Source organism: Balearica regulorum, chromosome 3 (genome assembly GCF_011004875.1).
Source record: "Balearica regulorum gibbericeps isolate bBalReg1 chromosome 3, bBalReg1.pri, whole genome shotgun sequence".
Lineage (NCBI taxonomy): Eukaryota > Metazoa > Chordata > Aves > Gruiformes > Gruidae > Balearica > Balearica regulorum.
Window position 1 is genome coordinate 65,049,082 of NC_046186.1, and position 11,566 is coordinate 65,060,647.

At 42.6% G+C, this 11,566-nt stretch overlaps 1 protein-coding gene across 1 annotated transcript; it reads left to right on the forward strand.

The window, feature by feature from the left end:
* The first annotated feature begins 3,107 nt into the window (after window positions 1-3,107).
* Window positions 3,108-11,282, forward strand: SMIM28 (small integral membrane protein 28). The gene is made up of 2 exons (XM_075750071.1): window positions 3,108-3,553; window positions 10,123-11,282. The coding sequence occupies exons 1-2, from the start codon at window positions 3,443-3,445 to the stop codon at window positions 10,519-10,521; spliced, it is 510 nt and encodes a 169-aa protein (XP_075606186.1). The 5' UTR covers window positions 3,108-3,442; the 3' UTR covers window positions 10,522-11,282.
* The last annotated feature ends 284 nt before the right edge of the window (window positions 11,283-11,566 follow it).

Consider the following 11,566-nt stretch of genomic DNA (forward strand, 5'->3'; position numbering starts at 1 on the left):
GCTCTTCAGAAGGTGCTTTCTTTTTGAAAAACACATGTATTGATGTTTAACATAAAAGCAAAGCCAGAATCTCAATATCATGAAAAATTTACCAAAAAAGAGTGAATTGCTATGAATTGCTTAATTACCGAAGTGAAAAGGAATGGACAGGAGCCAACACCACTCCTGCCTGAAGGACAAGGAGGCACCTGTCAGCTGGTTATAGGCAAGAGATAGGATGTCCCTCCACGTCATCCAACAAACCTATACCTGGTAACACAGTACCATTTACGGTGGTAACACTTCGCCCACTATAATTCATAGTTTCGCATTGTTCACCCACAAGAACAGAGTCATTCCCACAGGGAAGGTTCACCACCGCCTGTGGAAAGTGACAAAAAAGACTGGGGAAGAAAGTAGCAAGAAATTTGAAAGGCATCTGTGGATGTTCTATTCCCTACAACTATTAGTGGCAATACAGCCTAGAATTACACTGCTAGCCTCGAACATCGCAGCAAATCAGAAAGATTAATTATTTACAACAGACAGTTTGAGCTTTATCCTGAGGACAGTGGAGGTGCCTATGTTCTGCAGTGGCTTCCTCAGAAAGTCTCTCCCCACTCCCCTGCTAGAACACTGGAAGTGATATTAGCAATGCTGCCACAATTAAAAACACCATGTTGCCATTGTTTTAGAAACCTTTACCAAACTTTAATCAATTTGGTGGTACCATTCCATGCCAGCTATTTTCTCCAGATTAGCTGACAGGGCAACTGTTAGATTCAACTATTTCAAAGAATAAAGCTGGCAGAGGAGGTGGGGAGGGGAGAGCTTTGTCCATGTCAAGATCTGAAGACCTCCAGAGGCCAACCTCCCCCATGTTTCAAAGCGGCAAGCCTGACATCTGGCCACAGGGCTTGGATTCAAGGACATTCCTCCACCCAACTTCAACACTACAGCATGCCCAAGCTATGGTGGTATTTATGGGCTCTTTGAGAGAAGTAGGAATAAGTGCCACATGTGCTACACAGGGTCACCAGACATCTGCAACAGATTTGTCATCACAATCCAGTCTCAAGTGGTACTGTTCCAGTTCTGCATGAGAGCAGATCTTCTCTACAAAGGCGGTACATCAAATGGGCGCTTGACCACTGGCATCAGAAAAACTGTATCTCTACTGCTCTCACTAGTCTTCCTGCTGGGTCCACTGATTATATAAAAAGCCAGAGAGACAATAATTATTTTAAATTCTAATTACCTGCATGACAAAAGCCACTGCATTTCCCCAAATTCCCATTTGGCCTCAGCTGTACAAAATGAAATAATTCTTAAACATTTTCCAGAGGTCAAGAATTCAAAGCAGCACTTGGTGAATCAGGTCAGTGAGTCTTAAAAGTGCACACCTTATTTTTTGGCTAAAATTCATCTAACTAGGATCCAAGGATGCCGAACAGAGCGTTTATACTGTAAGTAGACATAAATTTTTACTTCTCCTCATTATTCATGACACAGTCCCAAAGCAAATTTACAGCAAGCTTTTAAAAATAGCATTAATAATCTTAGGGCCGTATTAAGACCCTAATTAAGATAGTATATGAATGTTTCCTGTTCGCACATGAGATGACAGATTTAAGCTACACAGTCACAAGAGTCCTTAAGGAATTAATTTTCTTAACATGAGTTAGGGAAAGATGGTCATCGTTCTTGCTTCCATACAAGGTGTCGAGGCATCAAGTCAGAAGTATTTCGCTGTGACCTGTTAAGCCACATTAGGACCCAGCTTCTCAGGGGATGTTGTAACTTGCAGCGTAACTCCCCGGACTCTGGTTGCAGCTGCAAGCATTCCCCACCTCTGAAAGTGCTTTCCAAGATGACAAGTCAGGCATGGAGGAACGGAGGAGTCTCCTGACAGGTGTGCAAAGGCTTTGCTGAGGTGACCTTTCTAGTGTCACGCAGGACCTCCCCGGCAGGAGCAAGAGAGGGGTCTGGTTTCCGACGAACAATGCAGCTGCTTTAGCACCAAGACCAACCCTTCAGTCAATGTTACGGCTCCTCGTCCGCTGCTCAGCTGGCCACTTTGGTAACAAAACGGGACGGATCTATCAAACCATCTCCTCTCTTTCCCAGGGCCCAGCTTCACGTGGAGGGTACATCCCTCCTGCACGCTGCAGTCACAGGGATCACTGCCAGCCTCGGAACCGGCTCTTCCAGAGTCCTCTCGTTAGAAACATCAAGGGCCGGCACTTCCGACCGCCGCTGTCGGAGCTGCAAGAGTTCAGCCTGCTGCCAATTAGGCCTGCAATTTTCTGGGAGCAGTGAGCTCAGAAGAAGAGTTGATGAAAGGAAGTCCAAGCAGGAAATAAGAGGTCACAATTCTGACCCCAATTTTGTATCACCTGTCCTGAGCACAACTTTTGCTTATCCTTGAGAAACCGTGCAAAATACACCACGGTTGGACTGGGTATTACCACCAGCCTCTCCCTCTGCTCAGACCAAGGCAGAAAAAACACACCTCCAACTTTTCACTAAGTGTTAAAACTTGATTCAACTTTCAGCTTGGATTAAACAGTCCTCCCTTCAGAGGTTAACATACATCAGTGAAATTTTTTTTTCCTTTCTTTTTTTCTGCATAAACAGCACAAAGGCTTCTCGCTGGAAACAATTGCCATTTAACAACGCCTATCCTAGAAAGCTGGAAACGAGTCCCGATTCAACTGAACTGACAACTCGTTATTACTGAAAGCAATCATACACTCTCAGTGACCAAAGCTTTCCTGGCAGAGCACGCTCTCTGGATTTATCATTAACATCTACATCCTAACACTGCTAAATAATTCAGCACAGCATTTAGCCTCGTGTCCTTGCTTCTCTACCCAGAAACCACTCTCGCTGTTTACTGTACGTTCCAGCAACAGAGAGGAAAAACCTGCCTGGATCGTGGTTCCTCCTCACGCTGCGTAACTGAGGGGGGACCTTTGCTCTCCACATAGAAGCACAGGGTTCAATTATTTTATTTGGTTGGAAAAAGTGTTTATTAGCTACCTAAATATAGAGTGTTATTTATCCACACAGAGTCATGACCATGTGGGCTCAGATTCACATGCAAATTCCCCTTTTAATAATCCTAATGCAGGGAGCGCTCCAATCAGAGCGCTATCAGCCCCGGCTCCCGGATACCTGATGCCAGCTTTGCTGGTAATGTAGGCCACCGAAGCAAATCCAGAGAGATTGAGTTGGAAGAGGAGCGAGGCTCTGAGATCTATTTGCTTGGCTTCCTGACGATGGGGGGTGCCTAACTACTTTTTTTTTTTTTTTTTCCTTTTCCACCATAAACGGGATATTATTTAAGAGGGATCACTAGCTGAGCGCAGCCCAGCTGGGTCAAGGCTGGGAGGCGGGGACGCGGTTGCAAGCAGCGAAGCAAGGTGGAGGCACGAAGACAGACGACCAGGTTAATGAAAGCATGAGGTGGCTCTTGGGCAGCAGCTGGAGAAAATTTGGACATGCTGACAGGGGAAACTATGACTGGCTGAACAGTGAACCGGGTGGGCCACTTCTGGAAACAGAGCTTCAGGTCTGTACCCCCCTGCTCGTCTCTGTGGCGTGTCCTTTGACTTCGCGCGTGTGTGTACATCTGTGTAATGCCTCGGTGTGTAGTACAGAGTAAATACCTGGGTATTGAGACATTTCACAGCAGTACTACTCAATTACATAGAGCATTTATTAATTGCTGTTAAGTTGTTTTAAACACATTTGTGGGGAAAGAAAAACATTAGATGGAAAAACCTGCTGGAGCAGCAGGTAAAGAAGTTTAATTCTTTCTTTTAAGCATAATGCATTCTGCTATTCCTGGGTTTCCTTTCTTTTAAATGCATGTTTACGCTTTGGATCTGGTCCCGTGAAGCCTTTCTGCAGATGTTAAGAGTCAGTAGCAGTCAGCAATGAACTCTTGTTCCCTAAGCTGCACGCTGATTACTTCTGCGAGAGAGGATCACATGCAGGCAAGCGGGGGGAGGGAAGTAGCCCTGGGAGATGAAAACACAGCCTGCCTTTCTGGCTTTGTCTGGGATACAGCGAAGGGCTTTCTGATCAGAAATGATAATTTAAGGTGCACATATATCCCCAGTAGAAGTCTGAGTCCAGTAACGTTAGCAAATGAACTGGCCGTGCTACTTAACCGAGATATCAAGTATACTGTGGTAAAAGAAAAGGGGGTAGACATGGGTGTGGGGGGGGTCAAAACAGGAGAAAAAGTAGTTTTTAAATGCCTCTACAATTTTGACAAAGTCTACCTCATCAGTAACACTGCCAGAGTTAGAATAGCAATGGCAACGTCTTCATGCCTTGAGACTGGTTTTGTCCGACAGTGAGAAACAAACAGCATCACCAGAGTCACATTCTAACAAGTATTTGAAAATTCAGTGTAAATCTAGGCTCACTTTAAAATTATGTGTCATTATTAATATATACAAAACCACATCAAAATGTTTTTCTATTTGCCAGAGTTATATGTGTTTGCTTTTTATAAGCAATAATGAATCAGCTTTAAGAAGCAGGATGGAGCTTGGAAAAGCACCTATGTGTGGACCACAGCCTAATGACTCCAAAGCAGACTTTATTCCAAATCTGCTTGAAACATTTCAGGAGAATTCGTTTCCTGATTCAACTTCAAAAGATATTAGTATAAATATGGGCTATATTAATAAAAATAGTTTTAATGAAGTTCTAAGTACTCTAGCAAATCACTAACAATATAATAAATCCTAGCACCAATCACTTCAATGGGAAATTAAGCAAGCCAAATAAACTTTCATTTTTCTATCCTTACACAAAAGCTTCCCTTAAACTCATGTTTGCTCTCATTAGGTCATTCCCTTCAAAGCCATTCTTTTGTCTAGACAAAGAGTTCAATTCTAAACCCACTCCATTACCCATGATGGAAATGCCGCACAACTGGGCTGCACTCCGCATTTCATTCCTTTACCAACAGTAAAAGCTCATCTAAACTGATATGGGTCATGTAATCTGTAAGCTGGCAACTGCACATGCTCAGCATGTTAAAATAATGTAGGCAGGCAGATTACTAATGAAAGGCTTTACTACTTCTAGTCTGTGCTCAGTGTTTCGGAAAACTGACCCCCTGGTTCAGTCCCTACAAAGATAGAAATGAAAGGGAGAGAATAAACATGAGCCTACAATGGCCAAACCATCCTACTAATCATCAGTTCTGGGAAAACAGAGGACTTAGAAACACAATCCCTTTTACCCCCATTCCCTTTTCAGCCTTTCTGTTGATAAAGGATATTTTTCCTGTATTTATGTGTCTGTAACTTACTTCATGCTGGAAGTCAGAGCCTTATTTTTGTCACTTCCAGCCCGACAATAGCTGCTTGGGATGTGACAGGCAGGGCACGCTGACCTCCAGTGAAGCAGCAGCAGCAGCAAAACCAAACCAGTCAAGAAAACACTACCAAATAATTCCCTCTGTCACTTCATATGCTTGGTTTGGAAACTTCCAGATGTTAAACAGTAGAGGATTTTACTTTGTGTATGTTCTGCAGTTGGTTCACTTTTTTATGCTTCATTTCAATTACCGAAGATTCAGTTTCATTTCTAGATCATTTTATTTTCCAGTTCTTGCAGCTGTTTCTGACACCTATACACACTGGTTCCTTTTCTAGTTTTAGAGCTTCAGTTTTAGGAGTTAGTTTTAGTTCAGTTTAGAACTTCAGTTTTTGTTTAGAACATCAGAGCAAATATTATTTTTTTCTAAGTGACCTTTGTTTCATTTTATTAAAATTATTTCTATTTTTAGTATAATCTTTTTTTTAATGGCTACAAGATTTTCCAAGTGTGTCTTTGCAACTTCTTACAGTAGCCCCTTAGCCACTCATTGCAGAAATAGGCACAAAACCACAACAGGAAAACAGAGACTAATACTGCTCAGTTGTCTCCCAATACATTTGCTATGTATCTGGATATACCTACAAGATGTTAATCAGCTTTTTGAACTACATCTCACTGTAAAATCAGTCCATGTAAAATATTTGGCAGGAGGCAGTATCAAAATGGACATGCAGCTCCCTGTGATTTATGCTTCAGGTTCTGGGCGTCTGTGGGGCAGTATTAAATTCTTAAAAACAATTTCAACTCAAATAATACACTAAGTAGCCTACAGATTATTTTGCCCAAATAGGAGAGATAAAGCATAATGTTAGCTGTGTTTAAAAAAGCTATAGACGCTTTGAAACACAGACTGAGGAAAAGTGGTCCTTTATATCACCTGTTAGCATATGGAAAAACATATTACCCAATCCTTAATTCTACCTGCTTCACATGCTCCTACTCTGCAGATCGTAGTAAAGCATACCGACTGTTCTTTCACAACTGCACAGTACATGGTATTCACTTCATTACTAGCCATTCAATATGCTACTCTGCCCGCCATTCTCAGCATATAGCCCAGGGGCTTATTTACTGCATCTTCCTCAGACAACAAATCTCTTATGTCTTGTTTTATAGACATTGCTGAATAGGAAGTCACCAGGCACTTGTGTAGTTATTCTGCATAGAATAGGATAGTTCAGTTGGAAGGGACTTACAACGATCATCTAGTCCAACTGCCTGGCCACTTCAGGGAATACAAGAGGAGCTGAACTGTTTCATAATTATGTATGTCATTTTTGCCCAGATCCCTTAGTGTAAGAAAGTATTCGCAGGTTCCTTCACCTTCAGAGACAGCAATGCAGATGCAGAATTTCTGCAGACCAGACCTACAGATCTCAATCAAGGCACTCAAAGTGAAGTATAACTAATGAATAACCCATAACAAACACCTCAGCTGAACTGTCTTGCCACCCTAGGGCATTCAGTAAGAGACAGGAATACAGCTCCCCAGAAGAGCATCCACTATCCCAAACTAGCAGGCAGTGCCCTCTCTTCCGTCAGGCTCCCAACTCCATCACTACATACTCTACATAGCCTGCAACACATTACTCTGAGGTACTGTGGTCTTCTCCCCTAAACAATCTCTCACAACCCTAGAGCAGGCACTTCGTACACAACAGCATAATTAAAAATGATGTGTGATCAAATTAAGGATTCACACATTTCCAAAATGCTGGCGTTTATTCAGTCTTGAGAGCTTGAATTTGCAACTTGAGAAGCAATCTTATAGGTTATTCTTAGAGGGCTTCTAAAAAAAAAAAAAAAAAAAAAGTTTTCAGCCCAGGAACCATGCTGACACCCAAATGAATCTAGGTTGTCCTCTTAAACCTTCTTCACAGACTGCGGCCATCTGAGCTTGCTCGTACTGCAAATAGTTTGTTTTCTTCCATTTTCTTACCATTAGATACAAATTGACCCCTCCAAGAATAATACATTTTACATATTTCTGTTGACAAATATTTCAAGACCCAAGACTGCTGGGTTCCAGTTGAGGCTTTGGAGCAAAGTATTGCCCAGAGACCCAAGACCAGTTGTTAATTCCTTCTGTCAAGCTTAACCTTTTCTTCCCCTGCCTCCCAGTTTATTACTAGCCTTTTCCTTTTTCTTCTTCTGCAAAGAGAGTTGGACTGGTGTCCCCCATGAGAGAGGAGCCCCACCATTTGCTCCTCAGATTTCTCTTCTCGGTCCTATCCAATCCTACTGCCCTCATTCTTGGCTCCCTTTTGGCTTTCTTCCTCACAGCTTTGCATCTTGTGCCTCCTCCTCACAAGCTGAGGCTCTCCATCCACACTGGTGCACAATTCTGCTCCGTACCCTTCCACAGCTCTTCAGTTCAGGAACATCGTTTCTTATCCTGTGCTTCAAATCCGCATCCGACCCACCAGTCCCTCCTTTATCTCCTTGCCATCCTGTGGACTCCCAGAAGTCCAGTCTTTCTATGAGACCATGTCAGGCAACCATAACACTAGTCCGCGCTTCCACCAGCACACATGGATGTGCCGCCTTGGCCATTGTTTAAAACACAATCTTCCTGTCAGTGAAATTCCAGTGGAAGTTGCACTGAGTTTAAAGGTAAGAGAATCAGGGCTTTATGCGCCTTTTACTAGGCCCACGTGGGAAATAGCGGCAATCCCACCCTCTATCCTCACAACCACCCAGGAGAGTGCACAACTCACAGATGCGAACAACACCACTTAACCTGACTGAAAGCTCGCTCACTACAAATTAAACTCAAAACTTACACTTGGATCTCAAAAATGATCCATAGTCTTCACTGATCATAAATAATGCTGTCCAATATAAGCTCAGCTCTTCTAAATAAATAAAGTATCAGTAACATAACAGTATCAGTGAGCCTCAGTATATGTAGTGCACAAACATAATACTGAATGCTTTTTCCTCACTTTCCTGTGAAGTTTTTTTAGCATGTCATAAGACACAATAAAAAAGCATTAACAAACATTTTTAAGAAAATCTCCTCATTTTTTAAAGATGATTTAACATCTGCATTAGAATAATAGCTGAACAGTTTCTTCCAATTCTGCTGTTTCCTGCAGCTCATTTAATGGTCACGTAAGACAACAGCTTGTGCTGCCAGAAACTCTTTAATAAGAAATGATCAGTAAATATGAGATAGATCTTTAGTATGCATTTTTGTGGTAAAAGACAGCTGGGGGAAAAAAGCTTAATAGCTGATCTGCAGTAGTTTCAATGTATTTTAAAATTACCTTAATGGCTTTGGCCTCGGACCCACAATACCTCAGGAAAAAAAGCAGAAATCTCCCCTATGCTATTTGTTAGAAGTCAAAACCTATTTACTTTCTTTTTCTTAGGCATGACCACACACTAAGAATTTCGTAACAACAAAGTGGAGAAGTAACAAATGCCTGGTAGATTATCAGCTGAACATAGGTTACAGTGTGATTTCGTAGCTAAAAGAATGACTGTGGTTCTTGGAAGAATAAGCAGAGAAAGGTTTTGTAGAGTAAGAAGGTGGTACGGGAGCTACCAGCCCTTTCCACAAAGCCATTACTGCAAACAGCCTGTTTGCATCCCTGCTTCCAAATGCTTTCGGGAAAGAGCCACTCCGGTTCTCCTAGTTTGCAAAGCTGCCTTTGCTCAAGATAAAGGAAACCTGATCCATTGACCTGTTTAGTCTCACCATAAAAATGTGAAAAAGCCATCTGATTACAGTCTTCAAGTATTTACAAAGGGAATGAGTTGATAATAAACAGCATTCTAGCGTTTGGGGTTTCCCCCTCATCTCTAGACTGGACTCTGAATGAGATACAGTCATTAGAAGCTAGCGCTAGATAGAGTCAGACTGGAAATAAGATATGTTAAGTTTTAAAAGTGGAGCTAATACAACAAAAGAGCACAAGTGTTATTATTTTCTTTTTTAAATAGCTTATAACTCCTATTAACACTGCAGCACAATTCAAAAGCTGAGACAGAGGACTACATTTTGCAGGAGACAAAGCTGACACAGCAGTCACACCTGCTATTACTTTTAGACCTGAAGTTCTTTATCCACAGTTTTAATCAGGAAAAAATGATTCTTGGATAGCTGGCAGAACAAGCTGAAGAAAAAGCCCCAGTCCAGGATGTCCTGACACGCTATGTTTTATTTGTGGCTGGCCTGTAAAGTTAGAACAGCCTGAAGAACAGGTATTGTAGGCAGTGGGTCCTGATGAAAGGGAGAGTTGTTGTAATATTTGTTCTTTAAAGTAAACAGTAGAGTTTTCCAAAGAAACAACACGAGATGATGGATCACCAGCCCTATTCCTCTGCAATTCAGTGTTCGCCCAAGTTTTAAAAGATTGGCCGGTCTTCTGCAATGAGGACTCAGTATAAACCAAGAGTAATAAAAATTTCGTACCAAAACACATACAGTTCCAGGTTGTTGGGTTTTTTCCCCACTGGAGACAGGGTTTCCTAGAAACCCACCACTCTTTGCAACTTGGCCGTTTCTTTTGTCTCTAGTTGTCATTTGTTTTAATGGACCAGCAAATAGAATTTGGCAATTCATGAGCCTGCAAAACATATTGCTTGAATGCCACTGATGCAGACAGAAAGTAATCTGGAAAAGCAACTGCTGTGCCAGGGGCAGGGGGAGGGGATGGAGAATGCATTTTTTTCTCTCTGATTAAGAGATCTCCAGGAATCCAACACACTGCCCATGTGTTTTAATTACAGAGCAGACCCCAGACAAGTTCAACCAAAGACGACATAGAACCATTTCTGTGCATCGTATTGCCTGCCACCATGATGCTCTTCCTGGCATTCCTGCTGCTCTTCCTGTACCGCCGTTGCCAGCGCCCCGCTCCGCAGGGGCAGATCTTCAGCATCGACCTCCCTGAGGCCCTGCCTGAGCACGACGCGTCCAATTTCCTTTCCGTGTTGCCCTGGAACAGCGAACAGAGTTTCCACTACTCCACTCTGCTCCCTGATGCCACGTTCCTCACTGTGTGTTTGCCTCCCTCCTACGAGGAGGCCACCATGAAGACTTCCATGGATGAGGCTCACATTGAGCTCTCTCCAGACCCAGTGCCTCCTTATGAAGAGAGCACGCTGCAGCCCAGTGGCACCAAATAAACTTCCTACGGAAGCACCTTAACTGAAGCATGCAGCCCCTCAAGGCACAAACATGGAACTGCTATGGCCTTTAAAATTAGCAAAAAATGTTCCAAATGAGGCGCCAAACCAATGAATCAATGAAGGAAGAAACTTGGAGTAACAGGGAATGAGTCTCTTCACCTCATCCTAGGATTCTCCACCTTCCATTGTGGGAAGCGTACACACACAGCGTAGCACCAAATCGACCCCAGACCGGTAACATGGGTATTCCAGTTAACAGAGCGTGTCACGCAAGGATTAAATTCAAGGACAGGTGGGAATCTGTCCCTCTGCAATCCCTCAGCTACATGGAAATACAAATTATGCTATAGATTCACCAGTCACTAAAAGGGCTTTTAGCACATACCTATTCCAGTTTTGCTTTCTCTTTTTATGTGTTTATTTTTAACTGACAAGCTGATTTACTCAGCCTGTGTATGTTAACATCACATCGTTCTGCAGTGCTCTGGAATGATCACAACAGCTCTCAGGAAAGCAAATAAATATATAACCTCTACAAGTTTCCAGAGACTGTTCCCTAAGGTTCAAATGTGCACCGTGGGTAAAGGCTGTCTTTTATCACAGTTGAGCAATGAGGACAACCAGAAAAGACCTGATTGTTCTGGGTGAGGAAGACTCCTGCAGCACCACACAAGAGCACGCTCACACTGTTGCTGCAAGCTGCTTGCCAAGGTCTGCAAGGTCCTGATGTTCCAGAGTACTGGCTTGACTTGTTTTCCAATTTACAAGTCTACAACAATAAACCCCGTGACCTGGTTGGTGCAACATGTAAAAGAGTAGGGGGAAAATTAATAAAATCAAATGCACAGAAAAAAATCTGTTCCGTATTTCAAAACGGCATTATATTCCCTCTCCCTTCATCACTAGACCAAAGTAAATCTCATTCAAGCGCATTGGTGGCAGTGGTTCAGTTTCTCAGGAGGGCTTGCACACACTTACTCTTAGACAATGATGTTATCTTTAATTCTTTCTTACAGGGCAGAATTTTCACTATGTTGACAGA

Bases quoted from the DNA above. Each gene is read 5' to 3' on its own strand.
- SMIM28 (XM_075750071.1), top strand. From the start codon at position 3,443: ATGAGGTGGCTCTTGGGCAGCAGCTGGAGAAAATTTGGACATGCTGAC. The intron at 3,554-10,122 runs GTCTGTACCCCC...TTTTAATTACAG, and splicing joins TTCTGGAAACAGAGCTTCAG to AGCAGACCCCAGACAAGTTC.